Raw genomic sequence first — 14,199 nt, 5'->3', positions numbered from 1 at the left:
AGCGCCAGCGCTCGACGAAGCACTTCGACGCAGCCTCAAAGTAGAAGCGTTAGATCCAAGGACAACAGCTCCTCGAAAGGTGCCCACAATGCTTCTCCTCGACTACCAGAACGTCCTGATTCAATCAGTGCTTACAGAACGATTCTCAGGGTAAGCCAGCTTGGTTGAGCTTCATTCCAACCCCTCCAACTGATTCATTTATAGTGCTGCCCCAGTCAACATTGACCAGACAGTCTCGGATTTCGACGGTGTCACTTTCCACATCTCTACGCCGGAGGCAAAGTCCAAAATCGTTGTGTCTATACAGGTCAGGTGCTATGGTGAACTGTTGAAGTACGGCGCACAGCAGGTGCTGGAACGCGAATATGGCCCGTATGTGATTGCACCGGAAAGTGGCTACAATTTCTCTGTGCAAGTAGACTTGGACAATCTTCCAGAAGAGAAAGGTGAGGCAGTGCGTTACTGTTCTAGGTATTTGGCTAACAATAGTGCCCCCTATAGAAGCCAGAGACGATTTGATTCGAAGAGTGTCTTTAATGAAACGAAACGCAATGGCAGCACCGTTCGAGCATGCTTTTGATGAGCATCACAAGCTAGCAGAGGAGGCATCCAAGTTTACTTCAGAAGAGGCACCGCAAGGAGTTCGAGAAGGCGGGGATGTCATGGCTATCCACTATCGGGATGAGGAAGCAATCTTCATCAAGGCTAGCCACGACCGAGTTACAGTGATCTTCAGTACCATATTCAGAGAGGAAACGGACAGAGTCTTTGGCAAGGTCTTCATTCAGGAATTCGTTGATGCGCGGAGAAGGGCAATACAGAATGCTCCTCAAGTTCTATTTCGAACCGATCCTCCATTGGAGCTTCAAGGGGTTCCAGGTGTGAAAGATTCCGGGAATGGAGAGATTGGCTATGTTACTTTTGGTGAGTAAAGCTACCGGATGAAGTGTATATTCGCTGATGCTTTGAAGTCCTCTTCCCAAGACACCTGACTCGCCAACGTCGGGATGAAGTGATTTCACACATTCAAACCTTCCGAGATTACTTCCATTATCACATCAAAGCCTCCAAGGTACGTACTAGCTCCTTGTATAAAGCTAAGCAGCCCAATGCTAACGTGTTTTAGGCCTACATCCATTCGCGAATGCGCAGACGAACAGCTGATTTCTTGCAAGGTAAGTTCGTCCCTGTGAGGTAGGATTACAGCTAACCGGGAAAGTCTTACGTAGAGCACGCCCAGAGAATGAGGAAAAGGAGAGAAAGACGGCAAGTGGAAGAACATTCAAGCAGGGATGATTGGCCAATTGATCCATTTGGGAGCCCATTAAAAAAATCCTCTTGTTACATCCTTCACGCATACTCCAAATCCCAAGCTTATCAGACCGTGGTATCATTCCATGTACAACTCCAAGAACATGCGCACAAACAAAACTACTAGGAATACAGGAACAGTTTCCACCAACTGACATCTCCGTTCTCCCTTTTGTAAAATTGGGTGTAGACCCCTGCTGAAGAACTGCGACATGTCAATCAAATTGCACTCTACACCAGTAAAATATGATCAGGAACTTACTTGGCGTGATCGATTCTCTTTTGCAACTTCTTGTCCTTTTTCTCCTGCTCTTTTTGAGCCTTCGCCATTCTCTCTTTTCGTTCTCGTTTCTTCTCTGCCCTTTCCTCTTCCGGCGTGAGCTTTACAGGTGGTTCGACGGCTGCTGGCTTGAAGCCAAGTTTCTCCTTCCACGAATTGGGCATGGCAGGCAGATTTTGGTGGATCTAAGAGAGCGTAGTATAGAAGATTGCCGAGGGCGACGCTGTCAACGGGCCCTTCGTAGTTGATTCTGGATGAGATGTGGCAGCAGGAAGTGTGTGATGCGGTATGTCGATAACGATACGACTTCGAAGGGCAAGGGGAATTATTCAAGATGTTCTACTGCCTCGATATGGATGGACGTTGAGAATGCTCCGTTACGCTGAGTTATCTGAAGTTATATACAACAATGCTCCTCAAGCCACTTGATTCTGCCTGCCGAGAGAGGCTTGTAGTAGTTTCTTGGTATTTTACGAAAGTCGAGGCTGTTTCCGAGGCTGTCTCGACCAGAGGGTGGCGCAAGTGGCAATCCCTCGAGGCGTAGTTACTTGGCACCAACTAATGATGGCCAGCACTCGCATAATCGAATCTATCGCAACTGGAAGAGAGCCGCAGGAGAATTGCTTGTCCATGGGCACAGGTTATGAAAGGAGGTTTTAATTGATTATGCCCCTTTTCTTACCCTGGAGAAGAGGTGTTCCGCTTGGAGCAAGCCATTGGTCTCCTTACTACCTACCTTCCTTAATGCCCCAAACACCATTCGGAGTAGGTAACAAAAGCTGGAAAGCACTCAACATACCAACAGTTGTTCGCATGCCCATCAGGAATGGAGACGTGTCTGAAGATTGTATCTCCCTGAACTTATTATTGATCTCCAAGCACACGAGCCAGAATGAACATTCTCACTCTCCTCTAAGTCCACGTGATACATGAACAGGCTAGTCCTAATGAGGCTAGCTGCAGCCTCAAAAATTAACCTCCATCAAACCGCGTCTAGTCAGGACAACGACGCCTCATACAGCTTCAACTGATCGCAAGTCAATATGTCTGACGCCGACTTCGTCACGATTAGGAAGCTTCAGGCTGAGCGGAATGCCGCTTCTGCTGGTAAGAAGGGGTCAAAGACATTTGATCCTTCTAATCAGCGAACTGATGTCTCCACCAAGGCCTCCCTGACGGATAGCTTCGATACCACCCTTTACGAACGTGATGGAGGCGACAAGTTTGCAGGCTACAACACATCTATTGCCGTTACAGATGGAGATGACGATACGGAGATGGAGGAGGACACTAGCAGGCGGCTAGTGGGACAGTACACAGCTTCGAAGGATCAGATGAATGAGTTCGCTCACGGCAACGGGGTCGAAGAGGAGGACATTCTCTTGGGAAGAGAGAAGAGTGCACGTATCGCTGATCGTGAGACCGATTATCAGAAGAAACGCTTCAACCGAGTCCTCACTCCAACGAGAGCCGACCCTTTCGCAGCGAATCGCCAAGCAGGAGCAGCAGACGATGGGGATAGTTACCGTGATGTTATGGCACGAAGAGACCTGGAGAGAGAAGAGGAACGGGTTCAAAGAGCCATCGAAGAGAAGGCGGCCAACGGGGACGTGGTTCATCACAAGGCTTCGCTGGCAGATGCCACAAGTTCACTTAGCGACAAAGAAAACAAGGATTCAGGCTCGACAGAGGTAGCCGTCAGTCGAAAGAGAAAACAACGATGGGACGTTACTTCGGATTCTACGGATCCTGCTGCCCAACCTACTGAGACAAAAGCTAAGCGCTCAAGATGGGATCAAACCCCAAGTATCGGAGGTGTGGCTGTGGACGACACTCCGAGAAGAAGATCCCGCTGGGATCAAGCACCGGCAGCAACGCCAATTGGCAACCAAGGACTTGTGACTCCAATGCACCCGTCGCAGATGGGAGGCCCTGTCATGCCCAGTGCTTTCGGAACTGACATATCAATGCGTAATGCCTGGCTGTCAGACGAGGAATTGGACTTGATGCTTCCGAGCGAAGGATACAAGATCCTCGAACCTCCACCTGGATATGCCCCTATCAGGACTGCAGCACAAAAGCTCATGGCTACACCCGTTGCAGCCGGTGGGTCTGGGGGGTTTGGAGGCTTCATGATGCAGGATCCAGACAGTGCAAGAACTAGTGGAAAGCAGCTTCCAAATGAAATTCCTGGAGTGGGTGACTTGCAATTCTTCAAGGCCGAGGACATGGCTTATTTTGGGAAACTCACGGACGGAAGTGACGAGAACACGATGAGCGTAGAAGAGTTGAAAGAGAGAAAGATCATGAGATTACTACTGAAGGTCAAGAACGGCACCCCGCCGATGCGAAAAACAGCTCTCCGTCAACTAACGGACAACGCCCGCCAATTCGGCGCCGGTCCACTCTTCAACCAAATTCTGCCTTTGCTCATGGAGAAGACCCTCGAAGATCAAGAAAGACATTTGCTTGTCAAGGTTATCGATCGAGTGCTCTACAAGCTCGATGAGCTTGTTCGGCCCTATGTGCACAAGATTTTGGTCGTCATCGAGCCTTTGCTCATCGATCAGGATTATTATGCCAGAGTAGAAGGCCGAGAAATCATCTCCAACCTGAGTAAAGCTGCTGGACTTGCACACATGATTAGTACAATGCGTCCAGATATTGATCACGTTGATGAGTACGTGCGAAACACTACGGCAAGAGCGTTTGCGGTTGTCGCCTCAGCTCTTGGCATCCCAGCCCTTCTCCCGTTCCTGCGGGCAGTCTGTCGAAGCAAGAAATCATGGCAAGCCAGGCATACGGGAGTGAAGATTGTTCAGCAAATCCCCATTCTCATGGGTTGTGCTGTTCTCCCTCATCTGAAGGGACTTGTTGATTGCATTGGTGGATGTTTGAACGACGATCAGACCAAAGTGCGAACCGTCACGAGTTTGGCTATTGCAGCACTTGCTGAAGCAGCCAGCCCTTATGGTATTGAAAGCTTTGAGGACATTTTGCATCCGTTATGGACTGGGGCACGGTAAGTATCTTTTATCATCTGTCAGAATACTGGACACTAACTATTTTACAGGCGACAACGAGGCCGAGGCCTAGCCGGTTTCTTGAAAGCAGTTGGGTACATTATACCTCTCATGGATGAAGAATTTGCCAACTACTACACGGGCCAGATTTTGGAGATCCTATTACGAGAATTCTCCTCTCCTGATGAGGAGATGAAGAAAGTTGTGCTCAAGGTAGTCTCTCAGTGTGCAAGCACAGATGGTGTCACAGCAGGATATTTGAAGGAGAATCTTCTGGACGAGTTTTTCAAGTGCTTTTGGGTTCGTCGAATGGCCATGGACAAGCGCAATTACCGTCAAGTCGTGGAAACTACCGTCGACTTAGGCCAGAAAGTTGGCGTTAGTGAAATCGTTGAGAGGATTGTGAACAACCTCAAGGATGAAAGTGAGGCTTACCGGAAGATGACTGTGGAAACAATTGAGAAAGTTGTCGCAAGCTTGGGGGCGGCAGATATTGGAGAACGATTGGAGGAACGGCTTATCGACGGTATACTACACTCGTTCCAGGAGCAAAGCGTGGAGGACATTGTTATGTTGAATGGTTTCGGAACTGTGGTCAATGCCCTTGGGACTCGGTGCAAGCCTTACCTTCCACAAATCGTCAGCACTATTCTCTGGCGTCTGAATAACAAATCTGCGACTGTCAGACAACAAGCAGCCGATCTCATTTCCCGGGTTGCGATGGTCATGAAGCAGTGTGGCGAGGACGCTTTGATGGCCAAGCTGGGCGTTGTCCTTTACGAATATCTCGGTGAAGAATATCCTGAAGTCCTCGGATCCATTCTTGGTGCATTACGATCCATTGTCTCGTCCGTTGGGATAAACCAAATGCAACCTCCAATCAAGGACCTCCTTCCCCGTTTGACACCCATTCTTCGAAACAGACACGAAAAATGTCAAGAGAATTGCGTGGACTTGGTTGGACGTATTGCAGACCGTGGACCAGAGAGTGTTAATGCAAGAGAGTGGATGAGAATTTGTTTCGAGTTGCTTGATATGCTCAAGGCTCATAAGAAGGGTATCCGTCGAGCAGCTAACAACACTTTCGGCTTCATTGCTAAAGCAATTGGACCTCAGGATGTCCTGGCTACACTTCTCAACAATCTACGAGTTCAAGAACGTCAATCCCGCGTCTGCACGGCCGTTGCTATTGGTATCGTTGCCGAAACATGCGCACCTTTCACTGTTCTTCCAGCATTGATGAACGAATACCGAGTGCCCGAATTAAACGTCCAAAACGGTGTCTTGAAGTCACTTTCTTTCCTCTTCGAGTATATCGGAGAAATGGCAAAGGACTACGTTTATGCTGTCACCCCTTTGCTTGAGGATGCCCTTATTGACCGGGATCAAGTCCATCGACAAACTGCTGCTGCAGTAGTCAAGAGCTGCGCCCTAGGAGTCGTCGGTCTTGGATGCGAGGATGCTATGGTCCACCTCCTTAATCTTCTATGGCCCAATCTTTTCGAAACTAGTCCCCACGTTATCGACCGTATAATTGAGGCGATCGAGGCAATTAGAATGGCAGTTGGCCCAGGCATCGTTATGAATTACATTTACGCTGGTTTGATGCATCCAGCACGAAAGGTTCGCGAACCGTACTGGAAGATCTACCGATCAACATATGTACAGGTTGCCGATGCGATGGTACCATATTATCCAAATCTGGACGACGAGAAGATGCATAGACCAGAGTTGGCGATTGTTATTTGAGTTTGGGATTTTAAGCATGCAATGGCGTTCCTGGGTGTAAGTTAGGACCAGTGTATAATGTGGGCAGAAAGCAGGTAGAGGAGGTGATCAGAGTCAAAGTATCCTATGCAGACATTTACTGAAGCATCCCAGGTACTTCATGTGAACGTATTTTAAAGTAGCTGTGAGTTGTCAACCGTGTCCACTCTCGCCATTTCAAATTGTGCAAATTTGTCCCCAAGTATTTTTTGCGACAATCCCTATCGCTGATTTCTACATCAAGGTAACACCAAAAGCCGCCACCCCCAGGTGGTTTGCTGCCCCGGCGTGACCTTGATACCAATGTACACTCAACTTTTGGAAATGGTCTATCTGCCGCAGTCAAGTCGAACTGGACGCGAAGAACATCATCGTAGAGTGTGATTATCTTGGCTCCAGTATCAATAAATGCAGAATTGGAGAGGTTTGTTTTCCTTGTTCTTCTAGTTGTACGAGAGGTTTTTATTTCAGTCTTGGAAAAGCCATCCCTCGTTCAACCATCATACAGCCTGTGGTACCTGCATTTACCTAAAATGAAGGCTCACTGGATTCATGCGGTGGATCCCGCATCTTTCGCTACCAACATGTCCCATGATCTATCCGAACAGAATAATATATGTATTTGCTTCAGAACGGACTTTTTGTCATGTGTATTAGAGGAATACTATGATTTCCGCAGAATGAGTCCGCTTCATTCCCGTTGAGCGCAACTAAGGATATGGACACTCGGTACCATACTGCTCCTTGATGTATATTCCTTCTCCTGCGTTCTAGAGCGGGGTTCAGCTCGGGATTGTTGCATTGTCCTCGGTGGTGTACAACTCGCCCTACTAAAAGGTTCACGGAGAACACAAGACCCAAGTCTTTGGGGTCTGAATGTCTTCAACCGCAACGAAGGTCCGAGTTACGCGCAGCAAGGTGGTAAACTCATGAATAGAATATGGTGACACGGTGCCTCAGAGCTCCCATCTTCTGAACCCGACAGAGATATCTCCTACCCACCTTTGGCATCTGCTGTGCTATCTACCGGCTAGCCTTAAATTACCGACCAGTCCCAACAGAGAAATGCAAGGGCGATCACTCGCTAACAGCATGTCAACAAAGTCTTCCGAATCTGTCTCGAGGGCTTCGGGCAACGTTGAAAGGTTCCTTCCGCGTCTACACAAAGTCGGCGAACTCTTTGTATCTCTCCGAATCACTATACGAGTGAGTGGAAGGTCCAGCCCGTCCCAACAAATGCTGCCAAGGCACAGGTCACACTGTCGTGCGACCTCGCCCTCCCCACGACTGTGCACCATGATAGTATAGAAACAACACCTATCAATCTGACCAACCATTGGGTGCTCATAATTTTACGACATCGAGGTCGGAAGGCCGAGGTATCGATGAAGGAGGGTGAGATTTCTGGCTCATTTCCAAATGCAGAGGAACGATGCACTGCGTGGCCTTTGTGTACGTTGCATCTCACTAGCAATGCTGCTGCTGAATCTAAATTGTTGGAATGGAAACGAGAATGAGATGATCTAGATTTCTGCATTCCCATGATGCACCAATCTGTTAAAAACGTGCGTATACATTCTCATTTCACATCTGGCAAGTCTATCGCTATGTCACGTTCCCTTCATGTTCACTCATTGCGCGCAACTATGGTCAGGTTATTCCTGCCTCATTACGTCAAAGCCTGCTGCTACGAAGTAGAGCGTTGTTGTCCTTCCCTAAACTTCAATAGCTTGAGCTTACTCTGCTTGCCCCGGAGGAAGTTCGAAGCCGAGTCCAGTGGGACATACCTTTCTTGGAACCCATAAAAGTCCGCAGAGTCCATGTGCCCAAGATCCCAAGACTTCGAAATGCTTACCTTGGATATCGAATCTTGACTCCTAAAAGGCAGCTCGCTGAAAGAACGTTTCAGAAAATACTTGGCCACCCACAGGGTGTTTTCTTTCATTTCTCTTTCTCTCTCGGAGTCTCGAATGGGTTGCTCGCAAATACGGGAGAGGGTTGAAGCCCAAGCGAGCCTTTGGAGCACCCATTAACTTGTCATATTCGAAATGGGAATTCTCCATACTGATGAAACACAGGTGAGCAGAACCAGGGCAGACAAATCCCCATTTTTCGGAATGTGTCGCTCGAGGAATCAACAGCCCCAATTCTAACGGCAGACACGGTCCTATCGGAGCACGTTTGACGCAGATCAATCAATCTATCTACATTCCCAGGGTTCTGGGAATTCCGACGGGTGGGATATCTGCGGTACGCCTTGTTGTATGGGAAATGTACGGTTTCACAGCTACGGTATCTGGATGAGGGTGTATCTAGCGAACACAGATGCTGATCCCCTGATGGTCACGTTACAGGCGAACAACGAAGCATTCATGGAAGTCTACCTAGGTAGGCAAACTGCTTTAGGCATTTTACTCACATCTACCTACCCACTCCACTAGTACTAGTGCTAGACACCTAGAGAATGTAATTAGATGTGGGATCATTGAGTTCGGCTGGCTTGTATTGTGCGTCATTTCCAGAGTGTTACCTAGGTAGGTACTAGGTAGGCTCTAAGGTGCTTCAACTTCAAGTGGCTTCCGCATCGAGACGAGTAGCGCTTCCTTCCCAGGTTGTAGGTACTCGTACAGTAGTAGTAGTGGTGTTCCGTATTTTCTGTTCTTGTTCTGCCTTTGCCTCTGCCCTCGGGTATCCTACCCTACCGAGCCTGAGCCTACCTATTTCAAGTTCCATTTTACCTGAGCAAATTGAGCACGCTCCATGCGCATCGCACCACAAAACTCCACCCACAACAGCACCGGGTCAAGCCGTCCGCCTTTCACCAGAAACTCACTTCACCTCACCTCACTTCGCTTCACGATCGCCCACCCCTGCCGATAATTCTTGGCTGCAGGCGCCACCGACCTCATTGCGTCACCCACCAGTGCACCACAGCCGCTCACCTCGACGACGATGCACATTACACATTACATTTCGATGTGTTCGCCATCCTTCATTGGCTCCTCGCCATAAAACGGTGTCATTAAAGCATCATCCCGCACCCCTGAGCGCATCCTGCTTTTGGACCCTGAAAATACACCCAGTGAGGAGACAGAGATGGCCGTAATGCTTGTCGCCGTGGCTTCATCTTGCAGAATCAGTCCTGCAGGCAAAATTTATTTCATGGGAAGTCCAGCACTATCAGCCACCACTTACAGCCGAGTGTTATGAAGTTTAAAGTAAATTTACTTACCTTCCCTTACCTTACCTCCGTAAGTCATCACTAGGGCTTCGCGGCGGAGGTCCCTGAACGCTTGTCGCTGTGGACGATGTGCAAGGATGGATGGCTGCGATTGGAGAGGAAGCTCGGATGGAGAGATTTCATCAGGAGCGGATTGGAGAGAAGCCTTCGAAGCTTGCGCCTTGTCCTGCCCGATTCTGTATCAAGAGCAGTTTAATCCCGGCCGTGGTGCTTGACGATGATGTTATCCATCGTCACAGTTGGACTTTCCCACACCAACTCAGCTGGCTGCGCTCCTGGGGGAGAACAAGTTGCATGCACGCTTCGATACATCCTACTTGAGCTTGGAATCATAGTGGCATGGAAGAAGCCTACCAAAGCATAGTAGAGTAGGGAGATATACTCCGTCTCCACACTCTCATCGTCTCCAAGCACTTTATACTTTGTACTCACATGATTGTTGCCCGTTTCACACGGCAGATCCGATTGATTAATTCTATGCCTCGATGAACGGCCTCGCGTTGGTCTACCTCACCGAGCTCACCTCGGTTTGGACCCCTCTTTTCGAGCTGATTGGCAGTCAATTTCATCATCTTGTCTCGCCTCAGTCACTCACTCCACGTCCTAATACCCGAGGCGAGGAGCGGTACTCTTTTGCAATGCAACGTTGACCAGAACATTCATCATGCCAAGCACTCACTACCCCTTTACTGCTCCGTCAACATCTCCGTCACTTCCCTCAATGTTTTTTTTTTCGACAGGGCTGCGTTTCATGTGTCTCCAGGGCGGAGAACATTGCCGTCATTTCGACCAGGACCCTTGTCATACCTCGTCCACGGGTTTTCCTCTTGTCACGAGATCTAGCGTCTAGGGCTTTGCAGGCTCTCACCTTGTCCGTGGTCGGCGACGTGTGTGTGGGTTTGGGGTAACGATCAGCGATGCTGCAATGCCCGATGTCTGGGTTTGCCATTAGAAGACGAGGTAATGGTGGGGTTGACAGGTGGGTTTCGTACTGTAATTTCATTTTTGGCCGAGTTTCAACAGACCAAGATAGACGTCTAGTGGCCGTTAGAGTGGGTTTTGAATATGGCACTTTGGTCATGAGATGGTTGCGATGTGGAAAGGGGTTGATGTTGCAGCAATGAGAAGGAAAATGTCGGTGGGATGAGAAAGAGTTGTGGAATGACAGTACAGCATCTCTAGTCACTCAGTCTCAGTGTAATCCACGAGCGCGCTAGGCGGTAGGAAATACGGCAAATTTCGTGCAATGTCAACACTTCTACATATCCAGAACTGCCTTCTTGTTGATTCTAGTATTGTAACATTAATCTAGTCGTAGTGACTGTCTTTGTACTATAGCCCACCACCAGGCCGTAGGGGTATATGTAACGAGGGTGGAACAAAACAAAAGCAACTAGTGTACAGCACATCCCATCATGGCCACAACATCGTGACGGTATTCGCATATCCTTCAACGCCGTGTAAATCAACACTCTTGCGAATGTCTTCCCCTATCCCATAGGACCACCACATTAGGCGTATGTCCTCTCAGTGAAAGTATTAGAATAGAGTAAGTTCATCTAGAACAAGTGCGCGTAAAAATGACAAAACAATCGGGTATTGGCGAAAAAGACCAAACTTCCCACGCATTGGATATCAAGCAAGCGCCGAGGGATATCGCAAACATAATCGAAAACTGCATAGGCGTAATCCAACATCTGACCGATTTTTCGAACGTTCAAAGGGTGACAAGCCAAAGCAAATATAAACAGTAAGCGAATGTCGTCGCAAGCCGTTAATCGTCGGAGTGATGGTCTTCTGATCCCGCGTCTGATCGAGCCTCGCCCTTGTGAACCTTGCGATGTCTGCGCAAGTTCGATACAACAGAGAAGTGGCGTCCGCAACCTTCAACTTCGCAGCAAAATGCTATTGCATATTAGTGATGTTTTTGAAGATGGCAATGATCAGAACTTACGCTTCTCACCAGTATGGCTATACATATGTGTTTGCAGAGAACTTGGACGTGTGAATCGTTTGTCGCAGACCTTGCACTTGTGCTTCTTCTGTGTACTCGACGATACCTTTGAACTGAATTGTCCCATCATTGATGCTGGCGCAGGCGGCATTCCTCCGTTGATCAGGCCGGATGGGCGCGGCAATGTTCTCGATGAGACAGACTCAATGTCGGAACCAGCATTTGAGTAATCACTGACTGACGAGTCGACAGATCCGCCAAAATATGCCTGGTAATTGCTCGACGAAGAAATCGAGGAGTTGCTAGAATGTGTAGTGGGGAAGCCGTAGGCATCACCTGATCCTCTTACACGTCCTCCTTGTGCTTCGTATATATTGCGTGGTGTTTGCGTGTTTTGGCTCATGGCAATCATGCCTCTGCTGGCATCAATGGCGTCGCCGAAGCTTCGCGTTGATTCGTTTTGGAGTCCTCTGTCATTGAAGTCAATAAGAGAGTTCTGACGATGGCGATGCGCATCTTCCGAGACACCGAAAACAGAACTTGAGGGTACTGACGGTTGTGATAGACGTCTTGAGTTGTCTTGTTGAATGGCGTATGTCGATCGCACCGGTGCTGGGGCATAACCCATGGTCTCGTAGGGGGTTGGGGGCGGCGCATAGGCGTTGTGGGCTGGAGATGGAGCACTTGAGTATGCGTGGTGACTCTCACCGTATCCAGTTGACACAGAACGAGAAGGACTCAACAAATCTTGGGGCATGGTGAGTAAATCCTGTGAGCCATACACATCCGCCAAGAGAGGGCTACCTGCTGATGCCGCGCTGATAGGTACGCTGGCATATGATCCCATAGACGCGGTGCTATTCATACGGGGAGCTTGTTGCTGTTGCTCGTGCTTAATGTCGAGACCCAAGCTCGGGTGAAGATTGCCATGCGAGGAGGCATAGAGGCTGTGGTTCTGGGAAGGCGACGAAGTCGCCGTCCACGGGTTGGTAAACTGAGGAGGATTTGGGTAAGACATGTGGTCAAAGTTCATGCCGCCGAAGCGTTGTTGATTGTCGATGGCCATAGTCATACTTAAAAGGATGAGCGGTCAATCGTAACGACCTTCAATTGAATACAACGGTAGGAAGGGCTCGACGTTTCAAAGAAGCGTGGATCAGATGCAAGATCCCGTTGGAGATTGGTTTTCGTCCGGTCGAGAACTGTCTTTGTCGGAGTAGGAAAGATGGAGAAAGACGATCAGTGAAGTTTGACGGGTGGGATCAGCGTTCTTTATGTGCTTGATGCTGAAGAGGGGACGGTCAGAGGATCCAGAAGTGTGGTTGGTCGACTGGCCAAGAGAGGTAGTTCTTAGTGTAAAAGACACTACGATTCGTCTGATAGAAAGGCGGAGTGCGAGGGGATGTAGGCCCTGCCTGAACCTGAAGCTGCCCGCCTGAATGTCTAGGATTCGTATTGGGCTGGGGAGGGATTCTGCTGTTTTTGGTGGGGCCAAAGGCAAGCTTATGATGCCTCCAGGAAGGATCGACAGCAGACAAGACAGGAGAGGACTCTGAAGCTGCTCTAACGGGCCTCTAATGCGGGACTGGCGACTACGACGCCGTGGACAGCAAAGCGGTGCTGGAGATTAAGCTCTAAGCTGGATCCCGCTTCCAGGGTAGCAAAGCTGTCAAGCTGTTCGGCAGTCCGGTGATCTTCGTTCGGAAGGAGAATACCCAAGCAGTTTGCACTTCGGATGGGTAGACTGGTGGATTGATATTGATGTTGATGTTGCGATCGACACTTGACCTTTGCTGAGAATGGAGAGGATCAGAGGGTGGAGTAAGTGTTCGAGCTCTGCTTTGAAGAGAACAGTAGGTTTCTAGCAGGGACGGGAGGCGACGTTCTTTGCTCTTGTGAGGAAAGATGGAGAAAGACAGGACGATAGATGTGAGAAGCGGGAAGTATATGGACGATCTTCGTTCTTGAGTTCTGTTACGGCCAGTCGAGGAGCGGGGGGTTTTAAAGGTGGGTTTTGATCGCAACAACGTCAACGTCCAGGACCGGGACATGGACATGGACCGGGATGCGGGTGTGATGTGGTGTGGAGTTTTCTTGAATGATTTATTGTGGATGCTCTGATGCTCTGATGCAGTTGTGGATGGATGATGGAGGAGAAGCAAGGGTAGGACAGGGGAGACGGCAGGTCAGGGATGGCACTGGTGGGGAGGGAGGGAGGAGAGGGGGGGGGGGAAGGGGAGGGGAGAGGCTTTTCAAGATCCTGGCTAGCTTCAGTGGCGGCGGTAGTTTGGACTCTGAAGAGGAGGAGGAGGAGAAAAAAGGCGTCGCCCCAAGAACGACAGGGAAGGGAAGCCGCACCAAGCACGTAGGCATGTGAGGTAGGCAATATCAGGTAGTAATGATAATGAATGTGAAATTTAAATGTAAAGGACGCTAGATCTCGAGGTAGTGTACGCTGTACAGGACATGTACTGTACTGTACTGTGGTGCTACCTCAGGTCGCACTCAAAGCGTGCGGGTTAGACTTATGTCGAGTGAGGTTGAGAGCAGAGCAGAGTAGAGCAGAGCAGAGCAGAGCAGAGCAAAGCAGCAATGCAAAGAACGAAAGCAAGAATTCTTCGTC

At 49.2% G+C, this 14,199-nt stretch overlaps 4 protein-coding genes across 4 annotated transcripts; 2 read left to right on the top strand and 2 right to left on the bottom strand.

Annotated features, from left to right (window-relative positions):
- The first annotated feature begins 5 nt into the window (after positions 1–5).
- Positions 6–2,461, top strand: ONS95_007654 (uncharacterized protein). Its single transcript, XM_058501171.1, has 6 exons — positions 6–150; positions 205–446; positions 502–924; positions 972–1,072; positions 1,127–1,175; positions 1,220–2,461. Exons 1-6 carry the CDS (start codon positions 89–91, stop codon positions 1,294–1,296), a joined length of 954 nt encoding a protein of 317 aa, XP_058362488.1. The 5' UTR covers positions 6–88; the 3' UTR covers positions 1,297–2,461.
- On the bottom strand, positions 1,435–2,461 carry ONS95_007653 (uncharacterized protein; the record flags this gene model as incomplete). The annotated part of the gene is made up of 2 exons (XM_058501170.1): positions 1,574–2,461; positions 1,435–1,516 (listed from the first exon to the last, which is right to left on the bottom strand). The coding sequence occupies exons 1-2, from the start codon at positions 1,753–1,755 to the stop codon at positions 1,435–1,437; spliced, it is 264 nt and encodes an 87-aa protein (XP_058362487.1). The 5' UTR covers positions 1,756–2,461.
- A 142-nt stretch (positions 2,462–2,603) lies between these two features.
- ONS95_007652 (uncharacterized protein) lies at positions 2,604–8,845 on the top strand. The gene is made up of 3 exons (XM_058501169.1): positions 2,604–4,613; positions 4,665–7,946; positions 8,460–8,845. The coding sequence occupies exons 1-2, from the start codon at positions 2,635–2,637 to the stop codon at positions 6,361–6,363; spliced, it is 3,678 nt and encodes a 1,225-aa protein (XP_058362486.1). The 5' UTR covers positions 2,604–2,634; the 3' UTR covers positions 6,364–7,946; positions 8,460–8,845.
- Positions 8,846–11,396: 2,551 nt separating this feature from the next.
- On the bottom strand, positions 11,397–12,648 carry ONS95_007651 (uncharacterized protein; the record flags this gene model as incomplete). The annotated part of the gene is made up of 4 exons (XM_058501168.1): positions 11,397–11,527; positions 11,577–12,046; positions 12,131–12,323; positions 12,381–12,648. 4 exons carry the CDS (start codon positions 12,646–12,648, stop codon positions 11,397–11,399), a joined length of 1,062 nt encoding a protein of 353 aa, XP_058362485.1.
- Positions 12,649–14,199: the final 1,551 nt, after the last annotated feature.

The sequence above is a fragment of the Cadophora gregata genome (genome assembly GCF_030347475.1).
Source record: "Cadophora gregata isolate MNR1 chromosome Unknown scaffold_2, whole genome shotgun sequence".
Taxonomy (NCBI): Eukaryota; Fungi; Ascomycota; class Leotiomycetes; order Helotiales; family Ploettnerulaceae; genus Cadophora; species Cadophora gregata.
The sequence above is the reverse complement of the archived record's forward strand: the minus strand, read 5'-3'. Positions and strand labels throughout refer to the sequence as shown.